Here is a 12,971-nt window from a genome sequence, read left to right as displayed (position 1 = left end):
GTCAGTGTCAACAAAATATTTTCACATTCGAAGAGAAAGTTGGTGATCGAAATTTGGCGAGAAGATTCCGTCGCAATGAAAAACACCTTTGTTTTAATGATGTCCAGCCCAAATCCTGTGTCATTTCAGTAACACTCTCTTCCATACTTCGTGATAATACAAAACGTGCTGCCCTTCGTTGAACTTTTTCAGTGTACTCCATCAATCTTATCTGCTAAGGATCCCACACTGCGCAACAGTATTCTTAAAGAGGACAAGTGTAGTGTAGAAAGTCTCCTCAGTAGATCTGTTACATTCTCCAAGTGTTCTGTCAATGAAAAGCAGTCTTTGGTTAGCCATCCACACAACATTTTCTGTGTGTTCCTTCCAATTTAAGATGTTTGTAATTCTAATTCCTAAGTATTTAATTTAATATGACTGATTTATCATGTAACCGAAGTTTAACGGATTCCTTTTAGCACTCACGTGGATGCCCTCACTGTTATTTAGGGTCAACTGCCAATTTTCACACCACACATATATCTTTCCTATTCGTTTTGCAATTTGTTTTGATTTTCTGATGACTTTATTAGTCAATAAATGACAGCGTCACCTGCGAACAACCTAAGACGGCTGTTCAGTTTCCTAAATCATTTGTATGGATTAGGAGCAATAGAGAGGCTGTAACACTACCTTGTGGAATGATAGAAATCACTTCTGTCTTGCCCGATGACTTTCCGTCAATTATTACAAATTGTGACCTTTCTGACAAGAAATCGCAAACCCAGTTGCATAATTCAGACGATATTCCATAAGCATGCAATCTGATTACAAGCGGCTTGTGAGGTATGGTGTCAAAATCTTCTGGAAATCTAGAAATACCAAGTCAATTTGAAATCCTATGTCGATATCAGTCAACAGATAGTGTGAGTAAAGAGCTAGTTGTGTTTCACAAGAATGACGTTTTCTAAACCAGTATTGACTATGTGTCAATAGAACGTACTCTTTGAGATAATTTATGATGTTCCAAAATCCTGCTGCATATCAACTTTAATGATATGGGCCTGTAATTTAGCGGATTACTCCTACTACCTTTCTTGAATATTGGTGTGACCTGTGCAACTTTCCAGTCTTTGGGTCCGGAGCTTTTGTTGAGTGAACAGTTGTATATGACAAGTATGGAGCTAAGGCATCAGCATACTCTGAAAGGAACCTAATTGGTATACAGTCCGGGCCAGCAGACTTGCTTTTATTAAGTAATTTAAGTTGCTTCACTACTCTGAGGAAATTTACTTATACGTTACTTATGTTGGCGGCTGTTCTCGATTCGAATTCAGAAATATTTACTGTCTTCTTTCATGGAGGCGTTTTGGGAGGCTGTGTTTAGTAACTCTGCTTTGGCAGGACTGTCTTCGATAGTATCTCCATTACTATTGCACAGAGAAAGCATTGATTGTTTCTTGCCGCTAACGTACTTCACATATGACCAGAATCTCTTTGGATTTTCTGCCAGGTTTCGAGACAGTTTCATTGTGGAAATTACTGTAAGCATCTCTTATTGAAGTCCACGCTGAATTTCAAGCTTCTGTAAAAGTTCGCCAATCTTGGGGATTGTGTGTATTTAAATTTGGCGTGTTTGTTCATTGTTTCTGCAACAGTCTCTGAATTGCTGCTGATACTATTTCTTTGAATTCAAGCCATATCTGGTCTACACTTATTTTATTAATTTGGAAGGAGTGGAGATTGTCTCTCAGAAAGGCGTCAAGTGAATTTTCATCTGCTTTTTTGAATAGGTATATTTTTGTTTATTTTTGGAGGATTTGGGGATTACAATATTCAATCTCGTTACGACAACCCGATGTTCACTAATCCTTGTATCTGTTTTGATACTCATTATTAACCCAGGATTGTTTGTGCTAAGAGATCAAGTGTGTTTTCACAATGCTTTACTATTCGCATGGGCCATTGAACTAGCTGCTCGAAATAATTTTCAGATAATGCATTAGCACAATTTTAGATTATGGTTTGGGCGTACCTCAAATTAAATATGTACTTTTGCCAACATATCGAGGGTAAATTAAAGTCACCACCAACTACAGCAAGTCGGGTAAGTGTTTTAAATCAAACTCAAGTTTCCTTTGACCCTTTCAGCAATTTTATCATCTGAACTGGGAGGTCGGTAATAGGATCCAATTATTATTTTATTCCGGTTGCCAACAATGACACCTGCCCATACTAACCCACAGGAACTATATTTCAATTTCACAACAAGATTAACTAACTACTAATGGCAACAAACATGCCATCACCAACAGTGTTTAGCCTGTCCTTTTGGAACACTGTCAGGTTCTTTGCAAAAATTTCGGCTTATCTCTCGCTTTAGCCAGCTTTCAGTGTCTTAGTGCAATTCAGAGGAATCTCCAGCCTACATGGTCGTATAACTGTCTGAGCCTCTGATTCAGACCCTCCACTTGGCTTTGTACCACAGGTCCACAACCAGTCCTGTCAACTATGTTGCAAATGGTCAGCTCTGCTTTCATCTCCCAAGCAAGGCTAGCAGCCTTTACTACTTCTGTTAGCCAGAGGGAATCTCTTCTGATACAAAGTGACGCATCATTGGTACCGACGTGGGCCACCACCTGCAGTTGGCTAAACTCTGTGCTCTTAATGGCATTCGGAAGGCCCCATTCCACGTCTGGAATGATTCCACCAGGTATGCATACGGAGTGCACATTGGTATTCTTTCTTTTCGTAGCAGTCATGTCCCTAAGGAGCCCCATAATGCGTCTAACGTTGGAGCTCCCAATTATCAACTATCCCACCCTCTGTGATTGTCCAGATCTTGCAGGCTGAGAGGTCTCCTCTGAAACAGGACAGGCAATGGCATCTGGCTCACCGAGTGTCAGCCACACACAGCACCTGGAACTTTATTATCAGACAAACCGTGGAGGCCTTACATGCAGCCGCCTGGGAAGTCTTTCGCCGCCTGCTACACTCCAGGGCAACCTCCCACTCGACCACATGTGAGGGGTCAATCTCAGTACACTGATGAGGACCAATCAGAGGACTCTGATGTGCTGGACATCTATTGGATCCCATGGCCGGCCCATAACAGTCGTGCCCCATCCACTGCAGCTTCAAAGTGTGTGACCGAAGCCGTATCAGCCTGGAGCTGAGAGCGAAGTGTCACCAACTTGGCTTGCATCTGCACACAATAATTACAGTCCCTGTCCATACTAGAGACCGTGGAAAACTAAACTATGCAGATAAATGGACTATCAACATGTGCTGTGCAACACTCTTGTAGACAGTGACGGAAACGCAAGAACTGTGTCTAATAAATTAGATTAATAAGCAGCGATTCAAAAACCTAACTACCAAATCACTTGAGTGAAACAAAATAATTCGCCCCTGATTAGGAACTTTTAATATGTCACAATCTGTTGACTTTCCAACATGAACGAAAACGTGAGAGCTATGGCTATTAGATATTAAATTAACACACAGAAACTCAAGAAACTGAAGTACTAAAGCACACAGATAATCTTATAAAATTAGCTCCTGGTTAGGAACTTAATGAAATTTTGTAATTCAATCTTTCATACAGATAGTTTGTATAATAAACACTGGCAAGAGTCACACAAGTTCACATCTATTACACGTTTTTTGCCTTTTGGCAGTTGTGGGTTCCCATTGTTTCGTGTAATCACTGTGTAAGCCACATATCTGTTTCCTCTGGAATGTCAAACTTCATTATTATTATTATTATTGCTATAATAATAATAATAATTGATATAGACTTAAAACCAAAATGCCAGATGTGTGATTACATTAAATATACATAGTCAATGGAGAAAATGTTATTCAAAATAACACCTACGGAATTCTTTTTTAACTTCCTTTGTGCCAATCCTGTGACATTTGTTAAAACAATATGTGAACAACATTTTCTTGATTTTAAATACTGTCTTTAAATCATAATATAAACTGCATTTGCACATTTAGTAATAGTGAAAAACGTGTTCATTCCACATTATCTTAAACTCCAGTTTCCAGCACAACTGCCTTAATGAAGACATGCCTAACAAGTCTGAAATTACAATCTGCAATCTGGTAACTTCTTCGATGAACCCGAGGTAAACTATTAATGGAAACCATTAAGAATCCTCCGAGGTAAAAAAAAAAAGGGGGGGGGGGGGTAATGTGACTACAGCTTCCTTTTACAATTGTGGAATGTTCAGTTAGTGGAAATAGAAAGCTATGACTCTATAAACAGTCTCCAATTACTCTGTCTATGCTTCTACATGAAGTTTAGTTCAATGTAATGCCTACAGCTTTACACAATAAAGAGACCCCTAAAATAAGTCATCAATGCTGAAAAATGCGTACACAAACTATCACTACAAACAGCACGACAACTTTATTTGTTGTTATTGACAGTAAATGAAAGTTTGCAAAATAAAATTCAGATGAAAAGTTAGTATAATTTACATACTGCAGTTGCAACAAGGATTGGCGCTTGACCAGACCGAAATCTTCTCAAAGCATCTTCTCGTTCATGCTGTGTGCGATCTCCATGTATTGAGGTTACAGGATAACCCTGACGATATAGGAATTCCTCCAGAGCATCTGCACCTTTTTTAGTCTCCACGAAAACAAGTGTTAAAGCATCTGTGGCTACAACAGAAAAGCAAAAGCATGGGATTAAGCAATCTCAATAATTACCTATGCATGATCACACCAAATATAGATTCAGCAATTACGATAATAAATATTCAATTAGTTCTTAAAGTGAATGGAAATCTTATTTTTGTTATAGCTTCAACTGATATTCAAAAAAATATGCACATAGTGTTTTAGCTGAGGAACTGATAGAGTAGGAGTCAAGACAAACGGAAGGGCAAGGAGGTGAGGTGGGGTAGTTAGACGAAGGGGGGGAGAGGGAGGGAGGGGGAGAGAGAGAGAGAGAGAGAGAGAGAGAGAGAGAGAGAGAGAGAGAGAGAGAAAGGGAGGGAGGGTGGGGGCAATTAATCAGTTGGAATGATGGAAGAGGAGGAGGAGGAGGGGACACAGTTGCGCATAAATGACAGAATACTCTAGTCATGCAGACAAACATGCGCCGTGACAGTGGCGCCAACTTGGGGGGGGTCTAGGTACTTTGTGCCCCCCCCCCCCCCCCAATATTCAAACATGCATTTCTCATCGTTCTCACCCCCTTCCTCATCCTTTACGGGGAAATTTGTCAAAACTTGCACATACACTTTTGCATAGTAGTATGTAATTATTATGTAGGAAAAAAATACTGATTTTACGAGCTATTGCATATTCCTTTCTGCTACTCCTCCAGCCTCTGCATATGACGAACTGTCTTGACAGGGTTTGTCCCCTGCATCTGTGTTATTCGCACACTTTTACTGTACGGAGGTATGCGGGGAACGAAAGCTCACCATGAGCTCGCAGCGCTTTGGCTGCTAGGACGAGCTCCACTTCCTCCCACAGCAGTCTGCTGGCAGCTTGTAAAAGAAACTAATGAGCAATAGTGACACCGAATTTCATGGTGATCGCTAGAAGGACTAGGTAACGTTAAAGACTCTTCATTCATTTTTGTAAATTCTATTGACAATCACTAGGTACAACACCTCACAAATCAGCACTAGCTCCAGAGATTTTGCCACCCCACACGAACATGTCAAGTGCCCCCCCCCCCCTTTTTCGACAGTCAACTTTTCCCCACAATATATTTCATACATGACACCTTATTTGCACATGTTGCACTCATTCATCTCTTTGATGTGAATATATCTAAGATCAAAGCAGCAGTCAGTGATACGTTTACAGTGCAAAACATTTTAAGGCATTTTTGTTGGAGGAAACGTTTCTTTTGTAAATTGGAGCACACTGTTTCTGTACCATAGATAATTTTCAATAAGACCCTCGATTTTATAAATAATTTGTATTTCCAATTTATTCTCACATTTCTTCATTTACGCAAGATGGATTTGCCGTCCCCAAAAATCTGCCGTCCTGGGCGATGGCACTCAAATCCTTAAAATCGAATGTCAACGTATTTAGCCAGATTTCCAAAGAAAAACCGACACAAATGAAAGAAAACCGAGCTTGTTTTCTAAAAATCATATCTTCCCTCCGTTATTTAGCAGTGCAGAGGCTTGCAATACGTGGGCATACTGATGAAACAAGTAACTTTGACAATTTATTACACCTTCGATGTGAAGATAACCAGCTACTTTTAATATGGCTACAGTGCGAAACTTACAAATGGACATCCCATGATGTGCAAAACGAAATTTTGGTCATTTTAAGTCTTACACTTCTTAGAATATTATTGGAGGATATCAAGAGTGCAGAGTATTTTGCAATAATAGCAGACGAAACAACATACATAGCCACCAAAGAGCAATTTAGTATCTGTATAAGATTTGTTGATGCTTCGCTAGAGATAGAAGAATATTATTTAGGGCTATACTCAATACAAAGTACCACAGCTAAGGCTCTGTTTGATATTATCGACATTTTAAGATGATTTGATTTGCCTCATCTAATTGTAGGGGCCAATGCTTTGACGGTTCAGCTAACAAGGCTGGATTATATAATGGTGTCCAGATAAAGTTTATGGAAATGGAGAAGAGAGCTATGTTTGTGCACTGCCTTGCACACTGTTTAAATTTAACACTACAAGACACTGTGAAAGCAGTTCCAGAATGTTGAAATGCATTGAATGTTATGAAGGACTTAATACATTTTGTTAGAGATTCACCTAAAAGATTAGATCTTTTTGCTCACCTGAAGGCAGATGCCTCTACAAATTTGAAACCACTCTGTCCTACAAGGTGGGCCGTAAGATACTTGGCAACGTCTTCAGTTTTGTCCAACTATACTGAACTTCAGGATTTTTTTTCTAAATGTTTCAAGAAATGACAATTCAGACACTGGGGCCAAAGTAAACTGCTTTTTGATTAATATGCAGACACATGATTTCTTTTTCATGTTATCACTTTTGGTAAAACTATTTGGTCACATTGATACCGTAAATACAGCACTACAGAGGAAATCCCTACACTTAGAGGTGGTCAGTAAGATGATTTCCACTCTTGTAACTTCTATTAAATTTATGAGAAACAATTTTGAATCAGTCTGGGGTGAAGTAACTTCAAAATGCCATGATATGGATGTTGATTCCCCAAAATTACCCCGTAGAAGGAAAGTCCCTAAGAATTACGATGATTCCATCAATTCATCTGTAGAAACATTCACTGAAGTATGTGACAAATATAGAAGATTGTATTATGAAACAATGGATACATCCATCAGCTTCTTGGAATTATGGTTCAAAACTCAATCATTCACGTTTGTAAATCAAATTGAACAATTTCTTCTTGGTGATAAACATTCAGTCATTTGATATTTTATCTTTCTACGAATCAGATATAGACAAAGAACGCTTGCTTCTCCACCAAAGCATGTTTCATGAGATTACCCAAAGTAGTGATTCTGTGAATATTAGTTCGTTGGATGACATAGTGAAATACCTAAAACAGGAAAACCACCTGTTTGACATAGTACCTGAACAAGTGAAATTCATACGTGCAGTGCTGACGATTCCGGTAACACCCTGCACCACTGAGCGATCTTTTTCTTGTCTGCGGAGGGTGAAAACGTATCTTTGTTCTATAATGTGGCAGGATAATCTTAATGTCATCGCCCTTCTCAATGCCCACAGAGATGAATCAATGAAACTCGACCTTTATGCCATATGTGACTAGTTCATATGCAGGAATGATCTGAGGAGGAGTACACATGCCATCAAAAATAAGGTATGTTTCTTCAACTTTATTTATGTATTTGTTTTGTACCACTACTGATCTATACTCCGACTGAAATGACATTGTGATTGACGTTTCAGTGAGTCGAGGGGTAGGGGCTAGTCGTCAGCCAATCTTAGTTTGCATGATTTTCAGCTGTTTGCATTTTTCATTATCCTCACAATCTCTTTTTGTATCTTGAAAGTTGTTATGCTGTGAGGGGAATTTCCCAAGAATATGATAACTCAAAAGGGAAAGTATGCGTGTATAATACACCTCTCTCCTTCAGCACTTGTGTTGTTCCATATAATTCTCATTGCATAGGTCATTTTAGATAGCTTAGAATTTAAGAATGTGATGTGGGAATTCCATTTCAGATTGTCTTGTAAGTAAACAAAGCAATTTCGTTTCAGTGTCAATTTTTTGGTTTTCCAAAGAAATATATGGTTTTAATGGATTTTTTTAAGGGTTAATCAGTAGCTTATTCCTCACAAACCACTCTGAAATCTCTTCATTTGTGACTTCAAGCATACAGCCTAAGAGTCTTTCGATTTCCACCTTCAATCAATACACTGGTGCAATCTGCAAATAGGACTGGTTTGGAGTGTTGAACATGTAGATGGAAACTCAAAAGTTATCTGTCAAATGTAGTACCTAATAAAATTATTCTTGCCCGCCGCCCCCCCCCCCCCCCCCCCAAAAAAATATTTTCAAGTTGGAGCCTCTGCGCTGTGCCAGAAAAACGTGTGCTGCGCTGCATGGCCAGAAGTGCGCGACACTGCCAGAAAATAAAAACGGAATGGACAGAAAAACGGCAAAAAGTTTAACTGTCAGGAAATCCCGGGCAAGCACCTACAAAAGAAAAAATGGTTAAATGTTGTAGTCCAACTTTGTGATGATGGATGTTCTAAAATTGTGTGTTCTCATTTTCTTCAGACCCCCACGAGAGAAGTGAGAGAAAGTCACGTCTATGCTAAAGATGGACTGCCAAGGTGAAAGGTGCATGGGATGGGCGGAAAAAACATAAAAACATGGGCTGAGGGTTGGGTGCGATTGGGGGGAGGGGGGGGGGGGGGACTAAGACTGTGGGTGGGATCAACGAGAGGGGGGTGGGGGGGTAGAAAAAGAGAAAAAGATGTGGTGTATAGTGAGAGGGTGGGTAAGTTTGTGGTAGTGAGGAGGGAAGGAACAGAATAGTGGCGACGAAAAGGATGGGGCAGTACTGAGAGAAAGGCTGGAGAGGCTACCATTTGCAGTCAGTCACATCAGAATTCAATCACTAAGTACATACTTTATATATCTGCAACCGTTAATTAAGAATGTAATTACTGTTAACATGGGGATTCAGTTACTAGTTGCTGAATTCTAACATCCATTTTTGAATTAACAGATAGTTGAATTTTGAAATTTAACCTAGTAACTCTCAAAAGGAATCTTATATGTGAGTATTGTATTGTATTGTATTTTTTATTGGTCCTGTTGTCTACATACCAGCTTATGCATAAGACATTGGACAAGTTAAGTTATAAATATACAGGCTGAAAGTCATTTCAAGGCATACATAAGGTTACAAAAATACACTTTACACGTAAGTATTTATATAACACATTTCATAAATTTAAATATTCTTCAATGGAGTAAAAGCATTGATGCTGTAAATATGACTTTAGAGATTTTCCAAATGTATTGATCTCAGTGATAGCTTTTATGTTTTCAGGAAGTTTGTTATAAAGCTTAACTCCCATGTGGAAAGTACCTTTTTAGCACAGTGCTGTGCTGATTTGAGTAATATGTAAGTTTCTGTTTTGTCTGGTAAAGTGCTCGTGTATATCACAGTTTTTTGCAGTCTCCGGTCCTTGCGTATTACATTTAATTTAAAGAACAAAAGGGTTTCCATAATGTATACACATGGTAATGGAGGAATACCAGATTTCTTAAACAGGGGTTTACAAGAGTCTCTAGGCTTGCAACCCAAACAAGATTCTAATGGCCGTTTTTTTGTAGTTTAAAAGTGCTATTAGCTGTTTTAGAGTTTCCCAGTAGGTGACCCCACATCTAAGATGAGAATGAAAGTACGCATGATATGCATTCAATACTGTTTTCTCACTACAGCATGATTTTAATGAACAAAGAAGGTTCTGCATTGAGATACTCAATATGCTTATTCCATCTGATGTTACTCTGCAGCCAAAGTCCTAAGAATTTGGTTTCAGTATTGTTACCAACTGGTTCGTCATTGACAGAGACTGATGGGATAAACATGTCCTTGTTAGGAGCATTGTGGAATTTTAGAGCAATGGTTTTCTTACTGTTTATTACAAGCTGATTACTCTGTGCCCAGCTGCTAAGTTGTTTCGTGAACATGTTTACTGTCTGCTGTAACTGTTCATCGTCGTCTCCTTTTAGTAGAATCGTGGTGTCATCTGTAAATATGATTGTTTTGTGTGCATCAACATTTAAGCTTAGATCATTTATGTACAGAAGAAACAGAAGGGGTCCCAATACTGATCCTTGAGGTACACCACATTTAATTTGTTTACAGTCAGATAAGTGATTAGATACAGTTTTTAGTTCAATATTTGTGTGCTTGATGCACACTGCTTGCATACAATTAGTCAGGAAGGAACTGATCCACTTGTTGGACAGACCTTGAATACTGTATCTTTCTAGCTTTGACAGCAGAATTTTACGGTCCGCCATGTCAAAAGCTTTTGACAAGTCAATAAAGACTCCTATTGTTTCCTGTTTTTTGTCCATCAGGTTTAGTATGGAATTTATGCACTCAGACAGCAGTTGTTGTTGACCTGTTATTTCTGAATCCATGTTGTTCATTACATAGGATGCTGTTTTTATTTATAAATTTCATAAGTTTCTCATACATAACTTTTTCCAGTACTTTAGAGATGCAGGAGGAAATTGTGATGGGTCTAGTTATTTACATTGTCTTTATCCCCCTTTTTATATACAGGAATAGCTTTTGATGTTTTCAACACATCGGGGAAAGTGCCTGCCTGAATTTAGCAGTCGCATAAGTGTGTGAGTACTTCACTTAGGTTTGATGCGCTCTTATTTAACATTGTTGCAGGTATACCATCAATACCTGCCGATTTGGAATTTTTTAGTCCTTTTATTGCTTTAGCTACTTCATCTTGTGAAACAGAACTGATGTACATTGATCCTCCACATGCATTTCATTTTCCTGGGTGCTCTTAAAGTTTGATTGTAACATATTATCAGCAACACCTGTGAAAAAGTTGTTAAATGTGTTGGCTACTTCTAAGGGATTTGTTACTTTTTTATTTTTATGTGATAGTGTTATATTTTTGCAAGGTTGTCTGTATTCTCCATATTCTTTTTATATAACACTCCACAAAGCCTTTGATTTATTAGCTGAATTATAAATGATTTCATCATTATGCATTATTTTTGCTGCTTTTATTACTTTTCTTAATATTTTGGAGTATTTTTTATAGTATGCGCGTACTACAGGTGAGGATTATTTTGAGTTACATATTTCATGAAGTAGTCTTTTCTTCTGGCATGAAACCCTTATTCCCTTTGTGATCCAGCTGTTTGTTCTAGAGTTCCGCCGTATGGTTAATGTTTTCAGTGGGAATGCAAGTTCAAAGAAATGTGGGAGGTGGAACTCGCAGACAATGCTTTCGAACAGTAACTGTAATAAAAGGGATCCAAATACAACTTAAATTCACTAAGAATCACTAGAAAAAGCATTTATTATAAAGAGAAAATTTTGCAAGTTACCTGATGGTACACTCAGTAAATCTAGCAAGAATGAGCGCTTGTCATTTTCCGCAACCCAATAAATTTTTTGGGTAATGTTTTCAGATGTAGAACCAACGCGACCAACTGCTAGGAAAATGTAATTGTCCAGAAAATCCCGGGCAAGCATCTAGAAAAGAAAAAAAGATTAAATGTTTTAAACCAACTTTGTGATTATTTATCTTCTAAAATTGAGATTCAAACATTGCGTGTTCTCATTTTCTTCAGAGCCTGAGGGAGAAGTGTGACAAGCAGAGATTCAAACATTGCGTGTTCTCATTTTCTTCAGAGCCTGAGGGAGAAGTGTGACAAGCAGAGAAGGTTAGCTCTATCCTAAAGATGGACTGCCAAGGTAAATTAAAAGGTATGGGTTCAATCGCCACTCTTACGCGATGCTGGCAACAATCGCCACTCTTACGCGATGCTGGCAACAATCGCCACTCTTACGCGATGCTGGCAACAATCGCCACTCTTACGCGATGCTGGCAACAATCGCCACTCTTACGCGATGCTGGCAACAATCGCCACTCTTACGCGATGCTGGCAACAATCGCCACTCTTACGCGATGCTGGCAACAATCGCCACTCTTACGCGATGCTGGCAACAATCGCCACTCTTACGCGATGCTGGCAACAATCGCCACTCTTACGCGATGCTGGCAACAATCGCCACTCTTACGCGATGCTGGCAACAATCGCCACTCTTACGCGATGCTGGCAACAATCGCCACTCTTACGCGATGCTGGCAACAATCGCCACTCTTACGCGATGCTGGCAACAATCGCCACTCTTACGCGATGCTGGCAACAATCGCCACTCTTACGCGATGCTGGCAACAATCGCCACTCTTACGCGATGCTGGCAACAATCGCCACTCTTACGCGATGCTGGCAATTTATTTGAAAAACCCTTTAAGTATAGGCCATACATTGCTCTTTAATGCAATTATCTATTTTAACCTGTCCTGTCAAGGTCACTAACTGTGTTCAAATCACTTGTTAAATGCAGCCAGGTGACTAACGTCGACAACACGTGCACATGCACATGCACACTAGTACCACCACAAACCAAAGATGACTTACATTAGAAGTTATTGATAGTCTAATAATCAACAAGTATCAATGAGTGGGTTAGCATGAACTCTGACCCTCTGTTTTTTTGACAACAGAGCAAAATTTCACACAGAATTTAAACAGAAACCACCATCTCTATTTATAATGTTACTTACTAAATTAACTTCAAAAATTCCTTAATAACACTATCCCTATAGCTAGAAGTGCATTCCAGAATCTATGTTGTTATACTCCATAGGATGACCGGTGCCAAGACAGTGTTCTGCAATGGTGAATTTGCTCGGCAGTTGAAGATGTCAGTGCCGCTTATGCCTGTAC

At 39.1% G+C, this 12,971-nt stretch overlaps 1 protein-coding gene across 1 annotated transcript in view; it reads right to left on the bottom strand.

The window, feature by feature from the left end:
- Positions 1 to 12,971, bottom strand: part of LOC124777709 (ATP-dependent RNA helicase DDX3X) — a 175,174-nt gene that overhangs the window by 78,306 nt on the left and 83,897 nt on the right. Inside the window, exons 9-10 of the mRNA XM_047253205.1 lie at positions 11,562 to 11,709; positions 4,475 to 4,656 (exon numbers count right to left, since the gene is read on the bottom strand). Of these exons, the coding sequence (XP_047109161.1) occupies positions 4,475 to 4,656; positions 11,562 to 11,709 (330 nt within the window). The remainder of the gene's footprint in view (positions 1 to 4,474; positions 4,657 to 11,561; positions 11,710 to 12,971) is intronic.

The sequence above is a fragment of the Schistocerca piceifrons genome, chromosome 2 (assembly GCF_021461385.2).
Source record: "Schistocerca piceifrons isolate TAMUIC-IGC-003096 chromosome 2, iqSchPice1.1, whole genome shotgun sequence".
Classification (NCBI taxonomy): Eukaryota; Metazoa; Arthropoda; class Insecta; order Orthoptera; family Acrididae; genus Schistocerca; species Schistocerca piceifrons.
The sequence above is the reverse complement of the archived record's forward strand: the minus strand, read 5'-3'. Positions and strand labels throughout refer to the sequence as shown.